The following is an 11,747-nucleotide window of genomic DNA, read 5'->3' on the forward strand; positions in this document are numbered from 1 at the left end:
ACCTCTGGCAATCTGTGCCTTTGATGGTCGCACAGAGGTTGGTTGTATTTCACATTTTCCGAATCCGCATGGACGCAGGTATTAAGACAGATAATTGACAGAAATGTGATGTTGACTAATGATGCCGTTTTTTGCATTTTCTTGCAAAAAATAAAATATTCATATTCGGTTGCGTCCCTTAATCAAATAAGCCGAATGTGCCCCAATGTGCTTTGCGAACAGCAATTCCCTCTGTGCTTCTCCCCTGGTGGTCCTGAGCCAGTGATGAACATTCCACATGCGTATGGAAAAGGGAAGTATGTCGACCGGGCCAAGCCATGGTGGCTACCTACCAAGTAATGCGGCGCTGTTCTCACTGAACTCAGACGGCAATGAAGAGCTGGGTGCAATCGTTGCCAGGATTTGAACCCATAGTTGTCATAGCATCTCCGCCAATTGAGATGTATCGCAGCTCCAGTCCACAGTGAACGAATGTGAATAACTTGTGTTGGGCATTGTAACAAGAATGACAACTCGAATGATCTCCACAAACGATCACGATTCGGAAGTGGCGGTGAGTTTCAAGAATCGGTCGACTTTTGATTTTGTTTTTACCGTCTTGTTTGCGTTTTTTCTTTCTTTTCTCGTTCATATCATGAGTAGGGCTTTTACCCATTTCGTTCGCCTAAATATAATAAGGGTTTAATTTGCGCGAATCATAGGTGACCGTTTCTTACGCGTGCGATTTTATGCAGATGTCAGTGTTAATACTAACGCGATCCGGGGGTAGAAATACCCAAAGGGATCCCAGGTTATTGTGAAAGAAGACGTCACAGGCGAAAGGAAAAAGAAGGCGGGGCGTAAGCGAGAGGGTTACGCCCAGGAGGGGCAGCGGTGACGTCACCGGATGAGGTGGGGCGATCAGGGCGGCTTCCTGGTGGGAGTTTTGAGTGGAGTTGTCGCACGCAGCGTGAACTCGTGTGGAGAACAAAGAGGAGTTGTGTCGTCTCAACCTTGTGTCGAGGGGCGTAGGAATCAATTTGAAACGGTGGATTGAAGCGATGACAAATGCCAAACTTGCGCTCTGCTCTGTGCCATACAAATGTTATCCTTAAGTAAGGAACGAAACAGGAGGATGTATCAACAAATCTGGCCGTCGCCTGATGAAGTTAGTTGTAAAGGACTGGCAAAACGTCGTACTCAGATTGTAAATGTTGTGGCTTTGATCTCCAACACATCATCGGTGTGCTGTACTAGTGACGAATTGGCATGTTCTTATTATGTGACAAACCTTACTAATTGGCTTTGTCGGGTGGTGGCGGGTTTAACGACACATTTATATATTTACGCCATCAAACCCAAAAAAAACTTGTGGATGATATTGGTTACAAAAGCCTACATGTTAAACATACACATTTTTATTTGCGTCAGCAATAGCGCAATCGATATATGATGGTTTATATTCAATATTTTATGTATATAACTGACGAAAGTCACCATGTGATGGGAAACGTCAGCTCTGATGAAAACCGAACAGGTTAATGAAGAAGCAACCTTAATCCAAGCAATGACTAAACATGGCAACAGTCGGAGAAGATAATCTTGATGTTAATCATTGAAATCGGTTAACGCAATGCCATTTTTATGAAAATATTTTTTTGGTTTCTTAAAGTTATAGAGTTGACCAATTAAAAAACCAAAATCATTGTCTTATAACCTTCAAACAGTCATTATATCTGCAAAGAGACCACATTTGTGATGATGCGACCATCTTTGGAGGCATACAAGCTTGCAAAAGATACACGCATTTAACAAACTTTACGTGGAGAGACTGATACAATTATGAAATGTCCTTTCCATGCACCTCAATTTGCATTCCAAATCAGCTCCAATTGACGACACTGTGCAGATCCATCCCATTACATCAAGGTCGGGTCGCACTAACAGAATTTTCCCAAATGACACCGCAAACGGGCCGTGGGCAGCAAGCAATTAGTTAGCGGTCTCCATTCGCCTCGAATCAAATGGAGAGGGAAGAAAAAAATATACCGCACGCGGTCTTTCACGTAAATGACCGAGTCAGTCTTTTAGTAGCCCCTTATTGGGAAATGTGCCACTCAACATGAAGTATCTGCAGATCCGATGGACTATCCACAGCCCTGTTATTCACAAGCCCTCCGCTTGTTTCGCGTGCCGCTGCCGTAAATATACAATGCCCTCTCCAATTGACAAATTAAAGCTAATTATGCAAATTGCTGAAGAGTGGCCAGATGGATAGAAAAAAAGCGTGCGCAGTGGAGACGGGCCACTGAAAGTAGCGCGCGTGCAATTGAGCAGAGTACATCGGTGCTCGAATGCAATATTACAAAGTGCAGGCTTGCACACGCACACAATGAACGCTGTGCCCACAGATGCACTTACGCACGTGGTACGCCAAGCAATTGATTTAATGCCAGGCTCAATTCTGCTCTGATTCAGCAGAACCCAGTTGAAACATCGTCATGATATGGCATTTCCATCCCGAAAGCCACTGAAGCAGAATATATTTTAAATGTCCTTCCTCTTGTTTCATTGTTTTATTAATATTTGAAATCCACTTTTACATCAGGAGTTGTTCTCTGTTAATGTGGAATGCCCATAATCTGCTCTCTGCTTGACCATGGAAACTCCTTGACTTGTAGACTTTGACATTCAACTTTAAATTAATGGTCTTTCCCTCCTGCCTATTTAATGCATTCCAATTACACCAGCAGCTAAAACTATTTTGATTAAAAAAAATAAATCTTTCCCAAAAGGTGGGGAAAATACATGATTACATATACTGTATAGCAATTTAAATCACTTTCACCTGCACAGTAACATTCAGCACCGCCTGTTAAGATTTAGTTTGTTAAATGAGAATTATGTTTGCAATACATAACAGCAGTGCTCCAATGAACAATTCATTAACGACACCCCTACAATCGTGCGTTGTTATTTTCTCAGATTTTCTTTCTTTCTAGTAACAATTTCTGGGCGATTATCTTTTTTTAAATCCTTTATATTAAGTTCGCTTGCTTGCTTGCGTGCTTGCGTGCTTGCTTGCTTGCTTACGACCGTGCAAATCTTTCAGTCGTTTTTTAACACACTTCCCGTGATCCAATCGAGCTGACATTTTGCACACAGACTCGTTGTGCGTGACAATTAATTTTCGTGAAACAATTTTTCCTAAATTTTACACTGTTTAGGGAATTTTTTAAAAATATTTAATTAACAATTGCTTAATGCTGGCAGACAATCATCTGACCCATAGGAGGCAGCCATCTCAAGCCAGAGGACGAGAGGACTCTAGCCGCCACGCATATAAAGGATTTAGAGTGAAAAACTTTGTTTTTAGGGGTTAATTTTTTCATTGCCCTCTGACCCAAGTGACCCATCTTTGACAAGAGTTTAATTGAAGCTCGCTAAAACATCAAAGTTAAAATCCACACAGCACAACAGTATTCTGTTTAAAAAGACAGAACCCACATGAAACGCTTAAGATAATCCGCTAATGAATTATTAACATGCGTATGTATAATTAATCAGTGCAGGGAAAGTGGCCCTGTGTCTCTCTATAAGGGCTTTGGAGAGGAGTAAGTCAATGGCGATAAATAATACATGAAGGCAAAGGTGCAGTCCTGCAGACACCTGCTCATGCCACTGCTGGCAGAAGGGACGGAGCCCGCCAGAGCCCGTGCAGTGGCTACTTGTCCCACTTCCAATCGAGCACCCCACCCTTTACCCCCACCACACAGCCAACCTGCCGATTGACTACAGCAATTTACACCGTTGGATGGACGGTGGTAGGAAGTCATCTTCTTGGTTCTTTCGGTAAAGTCACGTAAAATGGAAATAATAAAATAATAAAAATAAAACATAATAATGGTAGGAAGGTTGAAATAAATAACGTTTACATAAATAACGATGAAATACATATATAACTATTAAATACATAAATAACGACTAAATATGTGAAGAATGATTAAATACGTAAATAACGACTAAATAAGTGAACAACAATTAAATACATAAATAACGACTCGTACCACCGTAACAACCCGCCGCGCCAAGGAGATCGAATCCAACCGGCGGACCTCTGGACTGCAAGTCCAGAGCGGCTGCTCACAGTTACACACCACACTAAACCCAGCGCGAGATTGTGTCCACAGCGTTGCCGTTCATTCATCGCCCGGCCGAACACCGCCGGTTCGGGTCAATCGTTCGTGGCAACGGAGAGCGCCGTTCCTAAAGTTGTCAAAGTTCGCAGCGCCGCTGCTCTGAAGTTTGCACGCGCTCGCCGAGAGCGGACGTGGAGCTTGTCCGGCAATAATTCGAACGTTTAAAAAACAAAAGTCAAGAGATGCAAATATTGATGCATGACGTTGTACCCGAAAGTGCATTGCAGATGATAACAAATTAAACACGTACACGAGATCGGGTTTACCGTCGTGGGATCTGGTAAGATGAAGTGTAGGAGGCAAATGCGCCGCCCTGCAATTGTTTTTGCCACGTCGCTGTTCGTGAAAGGGGGCCTCCTTTAGATGGAGCTCTGGAGAGCCCCTCGGGAAGGTAATTAGAATATTCTCCACGATGGCAAGACGTCTTGAAAGAGAGATACAGAATGTATGGAGCCTATATTATATTGGGTACTGTGGATTTCATATATACACAACCATAACCACACAACAAAAACGTGTAAAATAATTGCGAAGATTATTTAGTTCGTCAAAATCAAGTAGAATTATCTCCATCCATGAATTAGTCGTCTGGATCAACGTTATCCCGGTATCGTTTGCCTTGAAAGGGAACATCCCTTTCGTCGGGTTCAAATTCACAGACTTCTATCAGCTGAATTGTGCCCTGTCGTGTCGTCCCTTCCCCTGTACCGCCGATGAGCAAGGTTGGTTACGTACGGTGCGAAAGAAGTTCAACGTACGTACATGCGAACGTTAAATAAACACGTACACACAGTGCGCACTTTGATATTATTGCCGCTTTACAGTTACGTGTGTGCACACGTTTACCAGTATTTTTTAAATACACGTAGCTCTGTTTTTTTATTTTAAATCCCATTATTTTAAATTCTATTCCACATTTAATTTCTATTCCACATTTCTCCGCGCAGATTTTTTTTTGCAGACGAAAGCCAATTTGTCCCCTTCTCTGCCACTTTTGTGGGATTGCAATATCGGGGCGATATTTCTCAGCCGGTAGTGCGACGTACTCTCCCAATCCAATTAAACCGCTCAGCGGAGAGAGGAATAGGAAGAGAAAAAAAAACTAGTTTGGCAGAACATGCAAACACAGCCATTCATACACACACCCCCCTCCCTCCTCCTCCTCCTCTTTCCCAGCATCTCCATCCCAATCACAGGCAGCCCTCATGCCACCACCGCCACGGCGATGAGTTATTGTAGCGGACTGCCTGCCGGCTGCCGGAGTACTGCAGTGTTCTCGGCTCAAAGACAAAGATCCCCCGAGTAGCCTTAACAGACTGTTTGGGGAGGGGCGTGCAAGTGCTGTTAGCGAGCACCACAAAGAGGGGGTGGGCGGCCTATCACCACGCCCGGCCGCGTTTGTCTCCCCAGTATGCGATGTTTACGCACACCACATACTCATTTGAGGCTGAGTCGATCTAGGGGAGGCACAGGGCCGGTTCAGATACCTGTCACTGGTGTTGACCGTGAGCGGGAATCGCTGCGCGACCGCTCCCTCAAAACAAGACAAAGATCCCCCGTATAGTCTGAACAGACTGTAGGGTAAAGTGCTGTTAGCGAGTAGCACCTATGAAGGCCGGCACGGCACACGAGGGGGAGGGTGGCCAACACCACGCGCGCGCACGCACGCGCACCTTGTCAGAATGAATAATGAAGGACTCTGTTAGATTAAACCGGTGGCTGTGAGTGTGGCGCTGTAAGCGTGAGAGCAGCATCAGGGGACTGCAGCCAGCCTGGGGGGGGGGGGGCAGGGCTCTGAGTGTGAGTGGGAGCGGCGGGTTTAAGAGGGGCGATGCAAGGATCATCTTTTGGGAATCCGCGTCCGTGCACAGATCAAAGGCACTTTTTTGCGTGTGTTCCAAATCCCATCCGGATCACGCTCGAGGAGTCCTCCAACACGCGATGGTGATCTGTCGAGAGTTTCCAAATGGACACTTTGAAATCGGGACGTGAGATACGCAGCGCTTAAGTTCTTACTCGACATTTAGCAGCTAGGCTGGCTAAGAGTCGGGGTTGTCGGTATAAGGCACTACCATTACAGTACAAGGTATGGCCTAGACCAGGGGTCGGCAACCTACGGCTCCGGAGCCGCATGCGGCTCTTTACGGGCTGCTTCTTGACGATATGTACAGTATGTACTCAGATGCATTGCGGCTCTTGAAATACTGCATTTTGTACCGAATTGGAAAGAAATGGCTCTTTTTGTTATTTTGGTTGCCGACCCCTGGCCTAGACATAATCATTCTTATAGTACAATATGGGTGAATAACGTCAGTATTAGTCGCAGCATAACCCGTAAAAGCGAGTCTACACATCATTGATTCCGGGGCAGCTTTGGAGAGTAGCAAACCCCAATGTTGCTGGTGTTGGAGGAATGCTGACCTGTTTTATTTTCATCATCACTTTTACAACATGACGGACGTTATCCGGGTTCATAATCATGGGAATAAGCGTGCACCGCTGGTTTTTTTTATAAAGGCCACCACGCCGGCGTTAATAATGGGTTGATAAAGCATTGACAATTGCTAATAATGGCACGGCAGTGCGCCAAACACGACAACTCCGTACCCTGTAAACGTACGAGTCCGTACGACGATAACTTTACTTAAAACAATAACAGTTCATCGCCCGGTGAAGGCCTCCCCACGCTGCGTTGGTCCTGGGGGTCACATGAACGCCACCATGCCGGTCCGCATGAGTTGATGTAGGAGGGCGAGGAGGTACAGGGCAAGAGCGGTTCAAGATATCACTCACCACTGACGTTAGCCGTGGCAATGAACTGAACTCAGATCGCCGAATTCATAGTGCAGTTCACTAACCACTGCGCCACCACTCCACCCTCGACGACATTATATTAACTAAACTAACCCAAACCGTGTTCAGCAAATCGACGTGTGAATGTGATAACGAAGATGAAGATCCCCCGCGTAGCCTTAAAATACTTTTGGATCAAGTGTTGTAAGCGAGCACCTCTGAAGGCCGGCACGACGCACGAGGGAGTGGGCAGCCAGCACCACGGCCGGCCGCCTTTGTTTCCCAAGTTAGTTTCGATGTTTACAAACTGCACCAGGTATTCAGTTGAGACTGAGTCGACCTAGAGGAAGCCCAGGACCGGTGTTGATGGTCACAAGCGGGACTCAAATTCAGGTTGACGTGTTTCGTCGCGCAGCGTGCTAACTGCTACACTACCGCTCCCCACACGCACATTCACTAACGCACACGCACGCAGACAAATTTTTATTTCACGAAATCACTGTAATCGTACGGATGGAGTTCATTATGCAAAACGCACTCCAACCGTCAATTTCAAACAAACATTACACGCTAAGGGTTGTTTGACAAAATGATTTTAGGAGCAATGTTTTGGGGCAATGCCATTGTTGCAAAAAAAAGGTCAACGGATTTCGGCATAAGTAATTGCCTAAAATATGAACGCTATTTTTCCATAAATATTTAATCAGCGTGTGGCTGAGGCAATTTCATTTTTTTCTAATTTAGTAAATATACCTTCCATTTGTGATATATTTCGCGAACGTAAAAAAGCTATTGGGGAGACCGTCATTATTAAGTCTACACAGTGCTTCTTAGCCTGGGGGTGCGAGATGCCCTTTCTGGGGGTGCGAGACATGGACAGATTTTTTTTAGAAAATAAATAATAGAAAACACAAATTAAACACGGGCACGTAAGTACAACTTACTTTGTTTCATCAAACCCCATGTATTTTTTTATATCATACTTTGTTTTAAACGATTGAGGACCAAAGGGACGCCAGTCTGCAGTAAAGGTTAAGAACCACTGGGTTATAGCAATGCAATAAACATTTACGTCTGAGCCCCCCCCCCGCTGCCCCCATCTGTAAGCTCATTTCACTCAGGAACGCCACGCGTTTATTAATTTCCTGTCAGAGCCGGCCAGTTTAATAAACCTCGTAATCTGCAGCTGGCGGCACGAAAGCGTCGTCGTAATCCAGCGTACGCCGTTCTCCCAACAACGACAACAACAACAACGACACTCGTGGCTTACCCCGCAGTTTAAATAAAAACAACAACAACGCGTTTGAAACAATTTTGGCGACCATCGATTCGCAGAAATGAGTTCGCTTGTCTCGAGCGAAGCGACCCGCGAACACAATGGCGCGGATATGCGTGCAGCGTAATTGGCGGATTAGCAGAGGCCCCCTTTAATGCAGTAATGTATCATTTCACACTGGGATGGAGATAAAGTGCGGCTTAAAGTGGCGTTGAGGCGGCGCATTGGGGAATATTCCAGGAACCCGAGGGGCAATGCCAGCACCACTTTCTCTACCCCTCCTCCTCCCCACTACACTCAACGCCAGCAGCAGGCCCATTACATTTTTAATGCATACAGTAGGAAAAAAGCTGTCTGAAAAGGGAACATGAAAAGGGAACGCACTGCTTGCTGCAAACTCGGGGTTGATGCGTTTCTTCTGTGAGATCTGTGCTCAGTCCCATGTGAATGCAGTCCCATCGAAGCCGATCTGCAAGCAGTGAGTGTCTGTGCATGAGAATAATGTGGGTCGTGTTAATACTAGCAAAAAAAAGAGGTCGGTAAGCTATTCAAAAGACTGTGTTTATATCTTTTTTAAATGTGCGACTGCATGAAACCACGTTCATTTAAACAATTTCCTTATTTCATGACAAAATGTGGTGTCATTTTGGGACTGATTGAGAGTGATTCCATTTAAAAAATAACTCCTGCAAAGGCATTGCAGCCGTGTCAATGCGTCGTTACGACAATTAATACACCTGATTCTTAAGCTCATATATTGCATCACGTGTGCAAGGATTGATGGGGGGTTTCTTACATTCGTGTGGGGAGTGGTGGCACATTTAGATGGTGTAGTGGTTCGCGCACGCGCGCCACCCTATGAAGCCGATTATACGACTTCAAATCACGCTCAGAATCTTGATTCATCCTGGACAAATCCTATGAACTATGACGCTCTTTTTCACAGATGTCCAGTAAGGGGGGGGGGGTGGAAAATTACATGAACAAAGGATACAGAAGAACAATTGGAGTGCGAAGCAAATCACTAGGTAAAGCCCACTGTGCAATTGGCTCAACGAAGTGGCGTATCACCAGTGGCGATTATTTGAACCGGTTCTGGGCGTCACCTTTGAGCTCTTGTCAAAGGAGCTGCAGTACAACGAGACTCATTCGCAGATCAGCCCCGTTACCTCCATGGGGAACGTCGTTCGGTGCACTGACGTTCAGAGCGATGTGACCTCGACGTGGGCACACGACAGCCCACGAACGCAAGGGTTGAGCTTCGTCTCCATAGCCACGGAAGGGCAAACCCCCATTATCTGCTGCACAGTGCTGCAGCGAAAGCGGTCGTTACATAATGGGCATCAATCCACGCTCAGTGGGACGACCACTCAACAAGCCCAACAACCAACGCAATTAACGCCCCTGAACCCACAACCGATGCGAATGTTGCCGGTTACAATATCACGGGAGGGCACGAGCTCTTCGATTGTGCCACGTGCACGCGAGACAAACGCCGTCGCTTAAGAATAACGCCGGATATATTTGCCGGACAAACGGGGTGCCTGGCATTGGCCGTGTTGTAGCGATGGTTTAATAAAAGCCCTGCAAGTCGCGGGCAGATTGCCAGTTCTTTGCAGTACACGCATTCAGGGCAGACAATTGGAATCCTTTGGAAGACAAGTGGCTATTGTTGTCGCGAGAACCAGTTTCACTGGATGGATCATTAATTACTGTATCAAATGGGCGGGAGCAGTTGCCCGATAGAAAGAGGTTTTGGCGAGAACAATGCTGAAACTATTTATAGTCCATTAGGAATTGCTTCCATTACTTTCTGTATTATATCTATGCACTGCATATGTGTGTATACGTATTGATGCGTATGTACATGTGTGCATGTAGAGAGTGTTTTCAGTGTGATGCGTGCATTGATCAGGAACGGTGGTGCCGTAGTTAGCGCACTGTGCTAGGAACTTGGCGACCTTAGTTTGTGATTCCCAGCCGTGGCTAACATCAGTGGACCCCCCCCCCCCCTGCCCCAAGATGTGGGAGTAAAAAGTTGATCTAACAGGTTCTATTTTGTAGGCATATATTTCTACACACCCTACATCCAATAGCCCGTAGTATCTGAACACATTGTGGGGGGGGTGGGGGTGAAGAGGACATCAGTGGGGTCAAACAGGCGATGGGCGAGGGGCAAAGCGCCAAGTAGCAGCCGCAGGCCGCCGATATGTAGTGTATAAAGATGCAGGCGAGTGTTCTAAACATATTGGAGATTACATGAATGACAATCATGACATAATTTACATTTTTCTCTTGAGCCAACTTGACTAAACATTAACGGAGGGAAGCCAACGCACGCTAGCACGCAGGCAGCGCGTGCAATGCCAGCATATAACTGGAAGGTGGAACGTGGTGACTTCGATATCATCTAAATGCCAATACTGTCAACGAATATTGATAAAGCACCAACCTACCTTGCAGTCCATTGAACAAAAAACATCAATGTGTTTTACCACGTAAAAAAATCATTACGTGAGCTCCACCAAAGCATTCCAAATTCAACAGTTAGAATGTTAACGAGAGCTTTGTATGAAAACGGCTTTGAAGGCGCTCGCTCGCTCGCTCGCTTGCTCGCGTTTCCATTCAAAGTCATCAGCAGTGTCCACGTCGCCTCGCACGGTGGGGGGGGGGGGGGTTGAAGATCTCGAGTGAATTTCAGCCGCATTTGTTTTTTCTTGCGTCGCGTGTGCGAAACTTTCAGCAGAAGCAGCGACGGCGTCAGGGGCCATGCAGGACCCGGACAAGCAGCAGGGCTCGCTGGCGTGGGGCGCGCGTGAGATCGCCCGCCACGTGAAGAAGCAGGCGACGCGCGGCACGGACCGCGTGCAGGATGAGCACACGCGGCGCTCCTACTCGCGCTTCGGCGACGAGGACGACGACGACGAGGAGGCCGGTGACGCCGGGGTGGGACGCGGAGCCGCGGGGTCCCCCACGGGCCGCGCCGGGGAGAGCGAGGGCTCGAGCGAGGCCACGGAGGGGCACGACGAGGAGGACGAGGTCTACGAGGGCGAGTACCAGGGGGTCCCCGCCGGGGGGAAATCGGGCCACGCCACGGCGTGGGAGAACGTAAGCCACAAAGACGCACGTGGTCATATCGCATCACACATACACTCATCACACCACACGTACACACGTCGTGACATCGCACCACACGTACACACGTGGTCACATCACACCACACATACACTCATCACACCACACATACACACGTCGTGACATCGCATCACACATACACACGACATCACACCACACCACACGTACACACGAGGTCACATCACACCACACGTACACACGTGGTCACATCGCATCACACATACACGCGACATCACATCACACCACATGTACACACGTGGTCACATCACACCACACGTACACACGACATGCAAAGACAGTCTCGCTGCATCACGCGCTTTCGGATGCGCTTTTGTGGCCGTCTGGAACGCTCCTCCTTCCGATAT

General features: G+C 46.9%; 1 protein-coding gene across 2 annotated transcripts in view; it reads left to right on the forward strand.

The window, feature by feature from the left end:
* Positions 1-11,747, forward strand: part of LOC133343865 (synaptic vesicle glycoprotein 2C-like) — a 64,320-nt gene that overhangs the window by 3,967 nt on the left and 48,606 nt on the right. Inside the window, exon 2 of one of the 2 annotated variants that reach the window (XM_061553799.1) lies at positions 10,994-11,355. In XM_061553799.1, coding sequence (XP_061409783.1) covers positions 11,017-11,355 — 339 coding nt within the window. In that variant the 5' untranslated portion in view covers positions 10,994-11,016. Of the gene's footprint in view, positions 1-10,990; positions 11,356-11,747 lie in introns of both variants that reach the window. The other variant, XM_061553798.1, reaches the window with a different exon arrangement.

The sequence above is a fragment of the Lethenteron reissneri genome, chromosome 18 (assembly GCF_015708825.2).
Source record: "Lethenteron reissneri isolate LAM-NWPU_2019-01 chromosome 18, ASM1570882v1, whole genome shotgun sequence".
Classification (NCBI taxonomy): Eukaryota; Metazoa; Chordata; class Hyperoartia; order Petromyzontiformes; family Petromyzontidae; genus Lethenteron; species Lethenteron reissneri.